The sequence below is a fragment of the Lycorma delicatula genome, chromosome 4, assembly GCF_047948215.1.
Source record: "Lycorma delicatula isolate Av1 chromosome 4, ASM4794821v1, whole genome shotgun sequence".
Classification (NCBI taxonomy): Eukaryota; Metazoa; Arthropoda; class Insecta; order Hemiptera; family Fulgoridae; genus Lycorma; species Lycorma delicatula.
The window spans coordinates 12446426-12463009 of NC_134458.1; the positions used below are offsets into that span (position 1 = coordinate 12446426).

Below are 16584 nucleotides of genomic sequence, written 5' to 3' on the forward strand. Positions count from 1 at the left end.
TTTTAGAGATATTTGAAAAAACCTTACTTATTTATAAAAGCTTCCAACAACATAGTAGTCAGAAGTTTAAACGACTTTTACGTCTTAAAATATGTTTCTTACAAACATTAAAACTACATATCAAAGGTATTTTTTATAAACTTGAAAAAATATTTTTAGCGCCAACATAGTTGTTGACGAAAGAGGGTTTGGATTTAAAGAAATTTCTACTCCTATGTGGGTTATAGATTATTAAAAATATTTTAATTGGAAATGCGACTGAAAAAATATTCAATTTCAATTGAAATCTTATAAATATATTTAACTTTTAATATTCATGTGTAAATTAAACGACCCATAAGTATAAGCACTCTGTTTTAAACAATTGACTTGAAATACATATTTATTTTAAATAATAATAATAATGTTTCTCTTAATGAGACATGGTTAGATTAGGAACAGATTTTACCCTTATCATAAGGGTAGGGTAAAAATATTGAATGAAAAAAGTACTGCAAGGAGTTCAAATTGCTTTAGTTTTGTTTTTTCTTTCTTTTACTGATACGTATTTTAAAAATAAATTCACGAATTAATTAATTAATGTTTGTAACATATATTGATATTTCAGTAGCCCGCTGGATAAAAACTATTATGTATTAAAGTACTACTGTGTATTAAACTGATTAACGAAGATACATAAGTTTATAAAAAAAAATAATGCAACAAATTAAGCCTTGTTCTAAATCTGAAAAGTCATTGAATATGACATCCACAGTTTGACAAAAGTTTTGGATAATGCGACAGAGAAAGTTTTTGTCGGAATATATTAATGTTGATAAAAGATGTAAGAAACATAATAACCCACTCATGTGTTAAATGGCAGAGACGTGTAGCGAGCAATGGTTAGATGGGTTTTATGGAGTTCCAGCCCATCTTTATGTTTGAAATGACAACACTATTTTTGGTAAAGTTTATTTTACTGATGAATGATAGCTCCCTCTTGAACAGTAACAGAATTTGGAGTCCCAGAAGCGGGCCATTCACTTCATTCTGTGGAAGACAGGGGTGCTGTATGTCATCAGATTTATCGACCCTATTTTAATCACATATGCAATATCTGAGCATTATCAAAATAAAGAGGTTACGATTAACTGATTATGTTGCTCAACGGGCAGAAATCATAAATAAATTAGAAGAAATATTAAATGACATGAATCTATTACTAGGAGGGAAGTTCAGTTTGAAAATGAAAAATAATAAAACAAAGTTTAAGAAATGTGACTGAAGGAGGATAATGAGAAATTAAACATTACTAGGTTGTTCGGAAAGTTCTGTGCCTGGTACAGAAATGGCAGAAGTATGACCAAATGACTATGATATTTGTCAAGTATGATCCTTTAGATGATGGCTGTGAAGTTCAGACACTTGCGTTTCGTGTTTTGTTTGTTCCGAGGGAGTAAGCAAACAAATTTGATATTTTTTTGAAACTGAAGCTTGATCTGTAATTACATACTTTATTTTAAAAGGTTTAACTCCGACGAACATTAAAAAAAAGTTAGATTCCACATTAGACGATTCTTCCCCTTTATTTACGGTGATAAAAAAAGTGGGAGGCTGAATTTAAATGTAGCCATACATCCATTCAAGATGATGAATGCCCGGGGATGCCCAAAAGTCACTACAATTGTCAAAATTGTTATAAAAATTCACAATTTCATATTAAATGATCGCCGATTGAAGGTACGTGAGCTTGCTGACATTGCAAACATCTTGATAGACCATGTCTGCTACATTTTACACAATGTTTTGGGTATGAAAAAACTTCCCGCACGATGGGTGCCGCGTTTGTTAACAGTCAACCAAAAACGAATTGGACTGAACACTTCTCAAGGGTGTTTAGATTTATTTAAATGTGATTCCGATGAATTTCTTCAACATTTTATAAGAGCAGATGAAAAGTGGATTTACATTACATGTCAGAGACTGATGAGCAATCCAAATAGTGGCTGGGAGCATGTGAAAGTGCACCAAAGAAAGTTAAAATATATGTAGTTCCATCTGAAGTCACAACTATGGTATTTGGGATTCTTGTGATATGGTGCTCATAGACTCTGGAAAAAGGCAGGACCGAAGATCAGGTTTATCTATTTAATGGTTTTTTAAAACCTCATCAAAAAAGTAATTCCATTATTTAAAAAAAAAATCATTTAATTAAAATAAACTGATTTTGATAACAAGATTGAGATACATTGAACTGTGGAAAGGCAAGAAAAATCACAATTTCAGGCATCTTTCTTAATTGGATCTCAAGATATTTATTAGATTAATATACTTTTAATACATTATAAAAACCAATATAATGAAAGTAATTAATTACTGGGAAAATACATAAAACTAGAAAACCGGAAACATAAGTACAAGTTAAAGTTGCTGGCAAAACCAGTTTTTTATGTCATTTTATATTCTACACGGGGAAAATAAAAGAAAGGTTGAACAATAGAAAAGTTAGGACAAAGTGCAAGGTTATTTTAACAGCAGATGTTTCAACAATTATTTGATTATTCCAGCATCCGATTCAGGAGCAGCATAACTCTCCAGAGAAAAACGTACTCTAGTTTTGCTGTAGAAGTAGGTATGACACCTTTCAGTCATGAAAAAAAAATTAATGCTGTGAAAAGAATGAAAATAATGCATAGTCAAACATAGTGATCTTATATGGAAACATTCTAACATTTATGAAAGAATTTTGTTTAGAATCCTTCCTATTGCATATGTTTAGTGCATACCAACAATAGTGGTCGCCGTGAAAGATCGCGCTTGTGTTTAAACTATTGTATCTCAGTTAAAAAAAAAATCGCACAGTGAAAATGAAGGTATTGTCGAAAACTGCAATTAGTTTTGCGCTAATTGGATTCGGCTGATTTTAGTTACCGTCATTCGTTTGAAAATTAGGGCATGAAAATCGAAAAATTCACGATTTTTTGCACTATTTTTTAGAACGCCAACTTTGAATTACTATAAAATCAAAACCGATCAAATTAATGATATTAGCAGTATTAACATTTGTAATATTTAAAAAAAATTATAATTTATAATATTAACGAATTATAACTTAATCTGATAAAACTGTGTGAAAGACAATATTAATCATGTCTGCGAGTCGCTGGTATGTATAATGCACGCTCAACTACTGCCGGTAATTGCGACTGTACATTTTGAATGATCGTTTCATACTTTTCTCACCTTAGTTAAAAGCTTAATATTAAATACTTTATTTTCAAAATACCACATCTTATTTAAATTGTTTCAAGGATTACAACTATGTGTTTTTTCCCGAAAAATATTCATTGAAACTAAAGATAAGGTTGTCGTAAAAAACCCTCTGCACGCTTAAATAATAGATGTTTTTGATTAATTTGAATTATAATTATTGAGAAACAATCTTTTAATTTACCTCCAGAAGAAGAAAACTTTTATCTCGATCGGTTTTGATTTTATAGTAATTCAAAGTTGACGTTCTCAAAAAAAGTGCAAAAAATCGTGAATTTTCCGTTTTTCACCCACCTAATTTTCAAACGAATGACGGTAACTAAAATCGGCCAAATCCAGTTAGCGCAAAAATATTTGCAGTTTCCAACGATACCTTCATTTTTATTGTGCGATTTTTTTGTTTAACCAAGATACAAAAGTTTAAACACAAGCGCCATCCTTCATGGCGACCACTAGTAGAACACTGTTTTCTCTATTACTGTTTGATTATTGTTTAGAATGTTTAAAATTTTCGCGTTTCAGGAAATATCTCCAGCAAGTCCAATTATTTTTAAGTAAAGTAGAATTCAAAGAGATTTATGTTATCATTTCTCATGAGAATGAAATAGTTACTACTTTGTTTTATTAGTTATGTTATACCGTGGCTGATTAACTCTATTACTCTCTTCATAATGATAGCAAAATAAGTCAAGAGTAGTCTTACTTTATCCTCCAATCATTTTTTAGCTGAAGTAAAAACAAAGAACCTCGTTTACGATTACTGTTTAACTTTAGTCATACAAATTAAGTAATGATATGAAAAAAGTATTTTTAGAATTTTATTATTTTTATGCCATTCATATGTGTGTAAAGTGGAGTAAGTGTAAACAGATAAAGTAATTTTATTTGATTTTCCTTCAATTTATTGGAGAGAAAGTCTAGTAATCAAAAAATTGTTGCAGCCAGATTCAACATTTTTGAATGAAAGGGTCAAATTAATGAAAGAAAGGTAGTTTCAAGATAATGCTAGTGCGTGGCGATATTTCCTGCAGCGTTTAAATTTTTTTTCATTTTCGACCAATAGAATATTTATGATTATGATCTCAATATTTGTAATTAAAAAGTCATAACACGTCAGCCAACGTAACAAGTTCTTCGATACTTTTAGTACGATAAAGCCAAAAAAAAAAAAAATACTTTGTAGTATTTTGGAAGAGTTGTGCAGTGCTTACAAGCATTGCATAACTCAAAGTAAAAAAAATGCTTTATTAGAATGTTACGTAAAACGCTTTGAAAAATACTACAAGTTCACCAACGTATGAAAAGGAACTAAAGCAGACATTTTTTTTCAAATATATAAACTTTGCAAATTAATTTTCTTATATTACCTTGTTTTACAAAAAAATTCACCTATTTTTAATTTGTGATTCTGTCGGTTGTTTAATAATTAACCTTTACATATCTTCCCTAATGTAATTTTTTTTCCCCAGCTGAAGAAAACCGTCACTTGGGTGTCTGTTTCTAAGTAAGTAACTTACGCGTTTGTCATTAACATATTTTCTTTTTGAACAATTGAGTGTTGCCTTTTTTATTTGTATTAAGTATCTAAAATATGTGCTGGTATTTTTGGATTGTAAATTTTTTTCACTGGATTTTAAATTAAGGTTGAAACAGTATGTAATAAAAGTTTGAGGTTATTGTAGTGACCTTCTTGACCTATATCCTATCGTCATGTGTTTATTGTTAATACCTGTATCTGTTAACAGGATTTTTATAGTTTAATTTAGGAATTTGTTAATATGAACTGGCAAATTTTTATTGTGTTGATTCAGTAATATATATAAAATTGAAAATGTAAATTAAATATTGTTATGTTTTCATTAATGTGCAATGATTAATGGTTTTTGAATTACATTACAGATTTTTTAATATCGAGTTATGCAGTAATAATATGCATTTATGCAAAAAATTATGTTAATTTTTAACTATTTTAGCAATTCTTAAATTAAGTTTTGAAAAATCTTTTCTTTTAATATTTGTTACTTTCTACGATGCATTCAGCACATCTCTTGAATTAAAGTCTGGTGTAAAATTTGTTACTTGTGTATTAATTGGCTCTCGATTTACACTGTTTTTCTCGGGGGCAAAAAATACATTGTTTTTGCTATTATTGTATTTAACCTTTGTTATTAATAAGTTGTACATGTAACATTAATTGATAAGGTTAGTGAACGAAGTGAACCTAGGTTATGTGTGGTTAGGTTGTGTTTATATACATACGATTCATCAGTACATGAAATCAGCATAATCTCACAGTTACATAACTCTGAGAGTATTGTATAGACTTAGTTGTTCAAAGATTATTTTGAATATAGTAATATAAATTATTTTTGTCTTATTTTAGGTCAGACATTGCTGTGGTCAAGTAAACTCTGTTTTAAATTTAAGACAGCTTACTGGAACATCTGAATCAGGTAGTTTGTAGAGATTTAATGTAAAATTTGATAATTATCTTAAAATTAAGCTAATCACAATGAAACTTAACTTAAATCAATTAATTAGGTGAATTACTTGGTGGCATCCTTTGGGATTAAATTACAAAAAAACTGTGTGCTCAAGGGAGATGGAGGCCATGTTGATATTTAAAAAAAATTCCTTATGAAAATTGTTAACAATTTTATTTTCTTTAATTTAATGTCATTTTTGCCAGTAAAATAATGATTAACCCTTAGACTACCAAGGGGGTTCCAACTGCCTGCACCTTACAGTTTTATCAATTTTACAGGAGCCGCTTGTTTTAAAATCATTTCTTCTAAGCTGTGTGTCAAAAACAGTTCTCTTTTGCGGAAAAGGTAAAAAAAGATATGAAAAATGCACATTTTTACGTGTGACAGATAGAAAAGTCACAAGCGGGCTCTTGGAATCCCCCCCATTGGTAATCAGTGTGACAATTTTTTAGGCATAAGAATGTTAACTTGTATTAAAACGCTAGTTATTTTACTTCATTCACGAGGATTATTTCTTTAAAAACTAATTTTTAACTTTGTACAAATAATATTTTTTTATTTATAACTGCCCAGGAGTAGAGGTCAGTGTTATATATGCACAAAGGAAGCATAAAAAAGCAAAGGATAATGTGAACAAGACAATTTCAATATTGTCATTCCTGCAACAGACATGTGTGCAAGAAACATTCAGAAACTGTAGTAAAATGCACCCATTGTGTTCCCTCAAGTGACTTGGAATGAATGTGCTTCAATTTACAAAACAATGTCTTTAAAAATAAATACATAAAGTAAAAACCTTTTTTAAGTAAACTCTAGTAAAAAACAATGTCTTTAATAATAAAAACTTTTTTTAAAAGTAAACTCTAGTAATTGTAATTATGTAAGCCCCGAAAAGGGAGTTTTTAGTAATATTTAGATTAAACTATGTTAGTTTTATAAATTAGTGTCATAATTAGGTTAGTTTATGTTTTATTGGTATCAATGAAGCTTGACTGTTGCAGGCTCTAGGACCCCTCCCCTCCATAGAAATCAAAGCTTGGTAGTCTGAGGGTTAAGTTACTTTAATTTTTCAGTCTTAGTTTAACATTAATGTAGTTATGAAAATGTTACAGTTTTTTTAAAACTTTTTCTTGATGTTTCTACTTTAATCATCTTAAAAAAAAAACAGGTGGAGATAAAAATTTGAAATTTATTTACTTCTTTATCAAAACACCCTCGTGATGTAATTGATTAATTATTAAATTTCTAGTGATTTATTATTATTATTTTTTTATAATGTGCATTTTGTATCAGAATGTGTATTTCAAAGAATGTGACATTGAAATTTTAGATGAATATAAATTTGATTATATTATTTTTGAAACTAAACTGAAATGCTCTGGAAGCTTGTTTGAATGCTCTTTGGGAGAAAACCAATCATTATTAAGTTGATCAATTTTTTTTTACAGAAATATGTCATGTGATCTTTTTTGAAAGTATCCTTTATGAACACAACGATTCAGGAGTGAACAAAATAAACTACAGCATTACGTACTAAATTGGGTAAAATGGATGTACATTCACTCTTTAATAGAAAAAAAACCACGTAAAATCTCTGCTCACAACATTAGAATTAACCTTAGCAAGTCATATTTTAGAAAGTGGATATGTATTATGATATTAACTGTAACATGCAAACTTTACTTGTAAGATATAGTCGAACTCAACATGCTTCTACAGTATAAAATTAAAAAATATATCAAATTTTACAAAAGCAATTTTTTACTAAATTTTACAGATCAGACATGCTTTTGAGTACATAATTAGCATATTTCCTAATTGCTTGAGATGAATGTTATTAAGAAAAATCTGCAACTATAACAGATGAAACAGCGCTGAGAAATTGCATCATTGAAAAAAAACTCTTCTGGAATGAAAGTTTTTAATACATTTAGAAAGCTAGTTATTTTTAAAGTAAGTTTTGTTATAAAGTTTAAATCTTATATCATCGCACTGATCTATAATAATTTTATAAAAGTAGAAATCAGGGAAGCATATGAACACGATTTAGGAGTGTACAAAATAACTACAATGTTGCATTACATACTAAATTGGGCAATTTTGTTAGTTTTTTCTTGAAAGGTGAAAGGTGCACCAATAATTAACAATAATTAATGCATGTACATATGTGTACATGCATTTATGACAAACCAGTAAATAAAGGTTAATAGTACTGGTGTAGTGATATGAAATTTTGCATATTGTGTGTTTTAATTGCTGATAATATATAATCTGGTCAGCTTTAATTGTAATCAATATTATGTTAAGAAATTTTTTACTACCACGATAAATTGAAATATGCTTCTTATTATGTTATACCATATTTTAGATTAATTAACCTTACTAATGTAAAGAAACCTTAATATATATCCACGATACTGTGTGACTTGGCACAATTGACACTGTACACCTCCAGACCTCATAAATGCATTTGTATTATTCCTGTACATTTTTATATTGTAATTATTGATTTATGTACATTGTCTTTGTTAAGGTTTTAGTTATAAATTCATAGTTTCTTAATTAAAAATTTTTTATTTCAACTTATTTTTCCCTTTTTTGTTAACAGGAAATTTGCTTGAAAAGATGCCTTGTCCATTTTTGAATCGTCTTTCAAGTGCTTACATTCGAAACTATGGGACTAGTTTGATAAAAAATTATGTTCAGCATTGTCCAATGATGTCACGTTTAGTTAGCACTGGGTTTACTGATTCTGAACCAGCTGATAACAATAATGTTTCACCAGTTAATAAATGCCCTTTCTTATCTGAAGTTAAACCAGCTGTTAAGGAGTTGAGCATTGAATCTCAAGAAGATGTTATACAGCTATCTCCTGAATCTTCCGGTAAGTTGATTTTCATTTTTGTTACGTAATCCATGTATTTTCTGATTAATTAAATAAGAATTAAAAATTTAGTTCAGCAGTTTCAATGCATTCATAAGTCAGTTGTACCCAGAATTGTTAGTACAAGGTATTCTAATACAGAATCATTCCAGATCCTGGTAAATGAATGAAGTATATTTCTTTATTTAAACAGGACTATTCCACAAAAAAATCTGCCTTTTTTTGTCCAAAATTTTATTTCAGTATTCGATTTCAATCTTTCAGCCATAAAATCAGTACTTAATTATATTTTTGTTATTTATCTCTGCCAGTCATTTATGAACATTTAATCAGTGGTGGAATTGCAAAGTGGGTATCTTATAACATCATTTACGATTGTGGTTGATATAGAAACAGAACACATGCAAGTTTCTCTTCCAGTTCCTAGAAGAACAGTTTCTAGTTTAGCCAGATATTTCCATATGTCATACAATTGTAGGGATAAGGAAGACTGTTACTTTAGGAAGGGTAAGTCTGTCCTGAGTGTTTATTACATTTTTGGAGCTAAACCAGTTTTTTTGGAGCATATGTTAAAGGTTATCAGTGCAAATCCATTGTTGAATGTTCTGTTTAAAAATGTGATGATCTACAAGGTTGTGAATAGGTTTGCTTGCATACAATACCTGGAAGAGGCCTTGAAACTCTTAACTGGGTGGATTGTTTGTTTTGTGCTGCACTTACCCTTTTCCCTAACCTTGATCTGTTATTCTCCAGTTTGATTTTTGTGGATATAGATCAGAGTTCTGGCAAGCCCATTTTGGGGATATTAGCATTCTCAAAATGAGGACACTATTATCAACTAAACCTTGTCTCACAAAACCATGCAGCAAACCAAAACATAACTGTATGATAATTCTGATTTAATTTAATTTAGTGCAATACATCTGAGAAAAAACTTCTCTTTACTTGTAACATAAAAATGAAATAAAAATAGCTTGTAATAAAAAAATTAGAATATTGTGATAAAATGATTTATTTACCTTAAAAATAAACATTTTAAGAAAGTATGTTACTGCTGCTGCTTTAAAAAAGTAGTTACTGCTGTATTAAAATTTTGTCAAGTAAAACGGAAAAAAAATATTTGTTACCTCAATGTATTTCTTCAATAGCCGATAAGCTGCTGTCTGTTTAACTATTTTCATTGTTTCCCAAATTTGTCACAATATTTTCATACAAACTGTCGTTTCCCGTGCTTCTTTTTCTTTGTTTATTACTTGTTGAATACAATTTTTCCAATCATTTGCATCTACTCTATTAATATCTATCAACAGATTTTTACATCACTTAACTTAAGTGTTGTGTTATTACTTACGTTGTAGCCTTTGACTTGTGCTCATATCAATTCTATCTGATTAAAATAGCGATAATATGGAGGAATACGCAACAAGACAAGACAAGAAGTTTTTTAATATTGCTATTTCATCTACTTAATAATGAATATATTTTTGTTTAACTGATTTTACTAATCTTATAATTTTTACTTTTAACATGTGTTCGGTGTACATGATTTTTTCAATTTTAGTGATTCTGCAGTTTCTGATTTTCAGGTCAAAGTGTTTGGAATTTTTCACTTTTCAGGCAATGATATGGCGCATTATCTATTACTTTCACAGATTCTTCAGCAACAATTTTGGCAAGTTTTTTAAATTACTGTGTAAAATTGTTAACATACATTTCATTGTGATACTCTTGGGAAGATCTGGATTCATAAACCCATTTTCATTTGTTATGTGTGTTACTATTAATCGTTTAAGTTTTCCAGCTGGGGTTTTCACCCCTAGTTGATAAAGCTTTCATAAAAGCATCTTTTGCGCTCTTTATTTCTTTATCCACTCATACCGTTTCCTGTACATACCCTGTTTTAACTCAAGTTATCATTTAGATAATTTATCCTTTTCATGAATTTGCCTAATTTCTCTTAAATATTTCCTACACTGTGAAATATATCTTTGTGCTCAATCAATAAAGAATTATTTTTTCTGGATGTGAAATGAAAATTCACTGATTTTGAAACATGATATAATGTATTTCCAGAAAAATTTAGCAGTTCAGAATCTGCATTCATAGCATTTAATATTTTGCTCAAGTTAGGAAACTCGTTATTGAAAAAAACAAATGAATCTTTTTTTGGCACTTTCAAGTCATTTTAGGACAAACATGTTTAACATCAATTTTGTGTTTATTACACAGTATATTTGAAAAGTTCCCTATCTAAATTAAATAAAAATACAGATTTAAAGATAAATGAATTTACTCACTTCAGCCCTTTATACAGAACCCTTCTGTATTAATATACTTGTTGCAGCATTGGTAGAGCCTGTCAGATGCTCTGGAGAAATCACTTTGTGGGATTGCCTTCAACTGCTCAGTGCAAGCCCTTGGATGGCTGGAATGTCGTCTAAAATGCAGCCTTTCATCTTCAACTTGAGTTGAAGACAATAACAACAGAAAATAGAACAGAAACAGTCTGCTGGAACAGAAAATAGTCTGCTGGAGCCAAGTCAGGTGAATAGGGCGGATGGGATAAGGCAGTGATTTGATTTGTGGCATAATAACGTGTTAAAACTGTTGCCGTGTGTGCTGGGACATTGTCGTGCAAGAGAGTCCAACTGCCTGGATCCTGGTACTCAGACCAGATTTGACAAATGCGACGCATCAGGCATTTCATTACTTCCAAATAGAATTTAGAGTTCACGGTTTGACCAGTTGGGACTAATTGATGATGAATCAGGCCCTTTGAGTTGAAGAATGCAATCAATATCGTTTTCACTCTTGATTTTTGCTGCCTGACAGTCACCAGTCTTTGTGCTGCAGAACTCAACCAAGCAGCAGATTGATGCTTCGTTTGCAGATCAAACATGAAGCACCTCACTTTCATCCCCAGTTACAATTGTTGGCAAAAAATTCGGATTGCTGTCGACAGTTTCAAAAAAGTCCTGAATGCAATAAAGACTTGTTCTTTATGTTCTAATGTTTTTGTTCTTCAGTCAAGAAGTGTGGAATGAAACGAGAGGCACACCTTTCAGAGGTTCATTTTTTCTGTTAGAATTGTACATACTGTGTCTTTATCTATGTTCTGCTCCTCTACTATGGCCCAAAAGGTAAGATGAGGTTGTTCGAGCAGGAGCGAATGCACTTTAACAATTCTTTTATCGTGAACAGCTGTTGATGGCCTCCCGCTTCATTCGTCTTTCATCCCCAATGACTCTACTGTCTTTAAACCGCTTCCACCACATGTATGTTGCAGTACGAGATGCGGCTTCATCACCAAATGCTTGCTATATCATAGAATAAGTTTCAATGAAAGATTTCTGAAGTCGAACACAAAATTTTATCATGCTTCTCTGTTTCATGTCGCGAGCTTGCACAAGGTCACGTGAACACAACGTACGTGGCCAAATATAACTCGAGACTGGAGTGACAAAACATGATGAAATTTTGTACACACACTTGCCAGACATCATAATACATAGTTCCTTGGTTGTCTGAGAGATGGCACTACTTGTATGGACTACAGAAATTTAGTTCAGGAACTTTTCAGACCTACTAAGTATATTAAAAATTATTCTTTTGCTAATACCTGTTACACTACTTGCTTTCTGAGCAATGTCTTTGCAGTTTCAGGGTTATCTTGCTTTTAAGTTATATACATTGCTGCAAATTTTTTTTTTTTTTTTTTAGTTACTTAAGTGTTTGTTGGTTTATATTTTACAACAGAATCAGTCATTGTTAAAATCCAATTGGTACAAAAACACAGGGTAAATTAAAATTAATGAAAATAACATTGTATAAAACTGTTATAAAAATGAACTATAAAACTGTATTGTACTGTACAGAGTAACAGTAACTTTGGTTAAAATACTTTCACTGAACTGAATAATATTTCGTTATTAAACAACAGTAACAAAGATTTGACAAAATTTTTAATTACTTATTATCAGCATGCTATGGTACCAGACAAGTAATAAGCCTTACAGTATTATTATATGCATAAAGCAATAACTGCACTTACACATGAGAGTAACAGAATGACTCAGCCTAAACTACTGAGATATTACTCATACATTCTGAATTCATATTTGTATCTGCTGCATGGTTTCGTGAAACAAGATTTAGTGTTTAAGTCCAGTGAATATTGTGTGATCTGTTGGAGTCAAGCTGCTTAGAATTGTCTGGGGCCTGTTCGTTATCCAGTAACTGCACAATAAATTTAATGGCTGAAATGCCTGTTAAACTAGGCTTTCTAATTCTTCTTAAATATAAAAAAACATGTATAATTTATAAAAATTTTTTTGCATGTCGTGCAAAATACAAAACTACTTTGGAAAGTTTTGTGTTGCTCCTATGAGTATTAGACATTTTATATTGTTCTGAGTGCATATTCTATTTTGTATTTAAAATTAATAGTCTTTCTATGAAACAGTTTACATTTAAAATATCATTAAGGTTTTACTTAATAATCTTGGGATTTTAATCATATTAAAAAAATTTTCATCTAATTTATAAAATGTAAAAGTATCATGTGAATTACATTTGACTTATATTATTTTTTTTTTCCAACAAACTATTAAAAATTTTTAACTTTTACAAATGAATTGTCTACTTTGTTTCTTTCTTTTACCTATTAATAAGTATATAAATTTTATAATTAATCTTGTCTACGTAACTATTTTTATTATTTTGTAGAATCTTATCACAAAATAATAGAAACTTCTTGATAAAATCAATTCTGTAATCAGTTGCAAATAACTATATCATGAGATTAGGTTTGTTTCCTTCTAACAGTAATATATTTTTCTGGTTTGTCCTAGCATTTTAATTTTCTTTACTTTTTTATTAGAGAAACCTTATAGTATAACATTTATACATGTATAGCATGTGTTAAAATTTACCTGTATTAAAGAGGCAAAGTTTTTGATATAGAAAATTACTTTCATAACACAAGAAATGTAAGCTGTTTAGATGTGCCATTACAACATAAAATCTAGGCACTAACTCCCTTACTCAGTTTGTTGCTGCTCTGGTGATGTATACTCCTTGTGACCCTCGTAGGGGAAAACACCCTTTGCCAGCCTCTCTGTTCCGAGCCCTTATGGGCTTTACTGGAGGTCATCTTTGAAACCTCGGCTTTTGAGATATTCCAGTCCACCTCGGCCAGGATGCCACCGATATGAATGCCACAAGTGATATTCCCTTCAGTGTACTACTATTTAATGAACTCAAAACAAAACACATCTCACTGAGTCTTAAGTAAGACTGAAAGGACCTAACTAATCAAAGGAATTGAACTACCTAACTGCAAAGAAATTGGTGTTGTGTACTACTCACGTTAAGTATTTAGTTAATACTTCTAGTAGTAGGAGGCTAAGACAGATTATAGATATGGCATTGAATGCTATGATCGTTAGCCACTAAAAAATGCTTCCAGTGGTATACTGTGAACTACCCTTAGCATTCTTAACTAAGTGATCTATAGGAATCAGAGTTTAGTAGATGTTCAAACAACTAACTTTGAATGTTGGATTGTTCTTGTTCTTTTTCAGGGCCTTATATTATTACAGTTGATTATTACTCTCTCTCTCTCTCTCTCTCTCTCTCTCTCTCTCTCTCTCTCTCTCTCTCTCTCTCTCTAGCAGTTTGGCGTATATTGTTACTAGTCCTGTATTAAATTATTGTTTCAATTGGCTTGAGAATTACCAATCCAAATTAAATAAACTTCATTTTGAAGCATCAAGGATGCTGATCAGCTAAATAAAGTCCAATAGCAAAATGATAATATATGATGATTTAAATATATGACTATAATATATGATTATGGTAATATGTTAGATATATTTGTCACTTCCTTTCTGTTAAGAAACAGTCCTGTATATAACACTATAATACTGTTCGATTGCCTATGACCATATTTTTATCTCGTAAGCACCTCAGCCACTACTAAAATAATTGGGGTTCTTTGGGTGGACTTTTTATACAGCCGTCAGAATGGAAACATCTTACAATGGGTCAGAATGAAATAGTGTTCTATGGTAGAACTACTCCCACAATGCTTCATAAATAGGCATGCAGTAGGCTTCAAAATCCATAGTGCAGGTTTGATTGACATTTAACTGAAACTCAGGTAACCCTTGGGAAGAACACATTAATAATAATGGAAAAGTCATGGATAATGAGAAAGTATGATCTACCTACATTGACCACAAGTAATTGTTAAAAGTATTTTTTTCTGAATTAGATATTCTCACCTTCTCTTTTACTAGTTTTGTCAGTTTGTGTGTGTAATTATTAATGTATGAAACATGTGTAGTTTAAAACAAAGTCTTATATTACAGATAAGGATTGTTTAACAAGAAAAAGTGATTTTTAGAAAATTTATGTAAACCTAAGGTCTTTGTTAGTCCCCTGGGGCCTAAATATGATATTACAAAAAAATTTGTCCTTATGTACAGTTTGTAATTAATCATAATGAATGTTATAATTTTTAAATTTTGCTCCGTAGGAGTTCACATTTAAAACAGCATGGTAATGTCTGTTAAGGAATACAACCCCTTTTTTCCATCTTGTATTGTAGTTTTACTCATTATAAATAATTGGTATTTAACTTCTCAAATTGTCAGGAATTACTTTGTAACTATGTTTACTTTTTCACTGTTTTAGTGTGTAACAATTACCTATTTAAAAAGTAGACAATTTTTGCCTATCTACATATCTATTTTAATATCTATGTGTGTGTGTGTGTGTGTGAGTGAGAGTGAGTGAGTGAGTGAGTGAGAGTGAGTGAGTGAGTGAGTGAGTGAGTGAGTGAGTGAGTGAGTGAGTGAGTGAGTGAGTGAGTGAGTGAGTGAGTGAGTGAGTGAGTGTGTGTGTGTGTGTGTGTGTGTGTGTGTGTGAGTTAGTGAGTGTGTGCGTGTGTGTGTGTGCGCGCACGCGTGCATGTTGAGTTTGTGTGGATGCCTGCATGTTTGTTTCTTTGCAATTGGCCAGGATTCTATGGTATTTAAATGTTGCATGAAGGCAGTTCTGCAACGTCAGGTCAGATTAAATTAAAAATGTATGTATTTGTATGTTGCTTCTGCTTTTCTTTTTTCTTATTTTGCTTTCTTTTATTTGATGGAATTTTTTTCTTTCCTGGGAGTTGTAGTATAGTTATACTATAACATGGGGAGAGGATGGTAACTGTGCCAAAAGTCACCCTTCACTTTTCTGGATTTTTGAACTCAGGAGATTGTGAAATGACAATAAATGGAAAATCAAGGGGTAAATTCTATTCTTTCATATGTATGTGCATTTGTGATGATATCAGTTTGAGTTAATAACTTGGAATTGATTGAATCAAAAATAATTTTTTAATTTAGCACGGTGACTTCTATGAGGTATTCTTGCTATTTGGAGTTGGAGGTTTCAAAGGAGTCAGGAGATAGAGGTTCAGGGGAGCCATGACTCAGGTTATTTTCCTGGAAATTTTAACCATCCTATTAATTTTTTCTTTTTTTATTAAATGCATTTACTAACTTGTGAAGTTCTAATAAATTTTTAAGATAGTTGTTGATATTTAGATTTTTAAACTGATTGACAAAATCCTGATGATTGAGTGATTTATTATTTACATTTGTTGATAATAATAGTATCATTAACAGGAACGAAGATGGAAGGTTGTGTCATCGATAAGCCTGCTGCTTGCACTCGCTCTCATGAAGATTCTTGTGTGGAAGATGAACTTGTCAAGGATAATCAAGGTGGTGGGAAGCTATCATTATTTTCCTATCCTAATCCTTTTTCTTAATTTACTGACTATTTAGTGAATATTTAACAGCACCTTCTTCATAGAAATTCAGCTTTTAGAATAACTTTCTTTAAATGTTTTTACAGTTTTATTTATTTTATATTAAGTGGAATTTTTTAAGCAAGATCTGTTGAATTTATTCT

At 30.7% G+C, this 16584-nt stretch overlaps 1 protein-coding gene across 7 annotated transcripts in view; it reads left to right on the forward strand.

Moving 5' to 3' along the window:
* The window catches only part of Alas (5-aminolevulinate synthase), an 81131-nt gene that overhangs the window by 13038 nt on the left and 51509 nt on the right, over positions 1–16584 (forward strand). For 2 of the 7 annotated variants that reach the window (XM_075362335.1, XM_075362329.1), the window contains exons 2-4: positions 5633–5702; positions 8344–8619; positions 16296–16397. In XM_075362335.1, coding sequence (XP_075218450.1) covers positions 5633–5702; positions 8344–8619; positions 16296–16397 — 448 coding nt within the window. Of the gene's footprint in view, positions 1–4718; positions 4754–5015; positions 5083–5632; positions 5703–7669; positions 7689–8343; positions 8620–16295; positions 16398–16584 lie in introns of those variants that run through there. The other 5 variants (XM_075362332.1, XM_075362333.1, XM_075362330.1 and 2 more) reach the window with 5 other exon arrangements.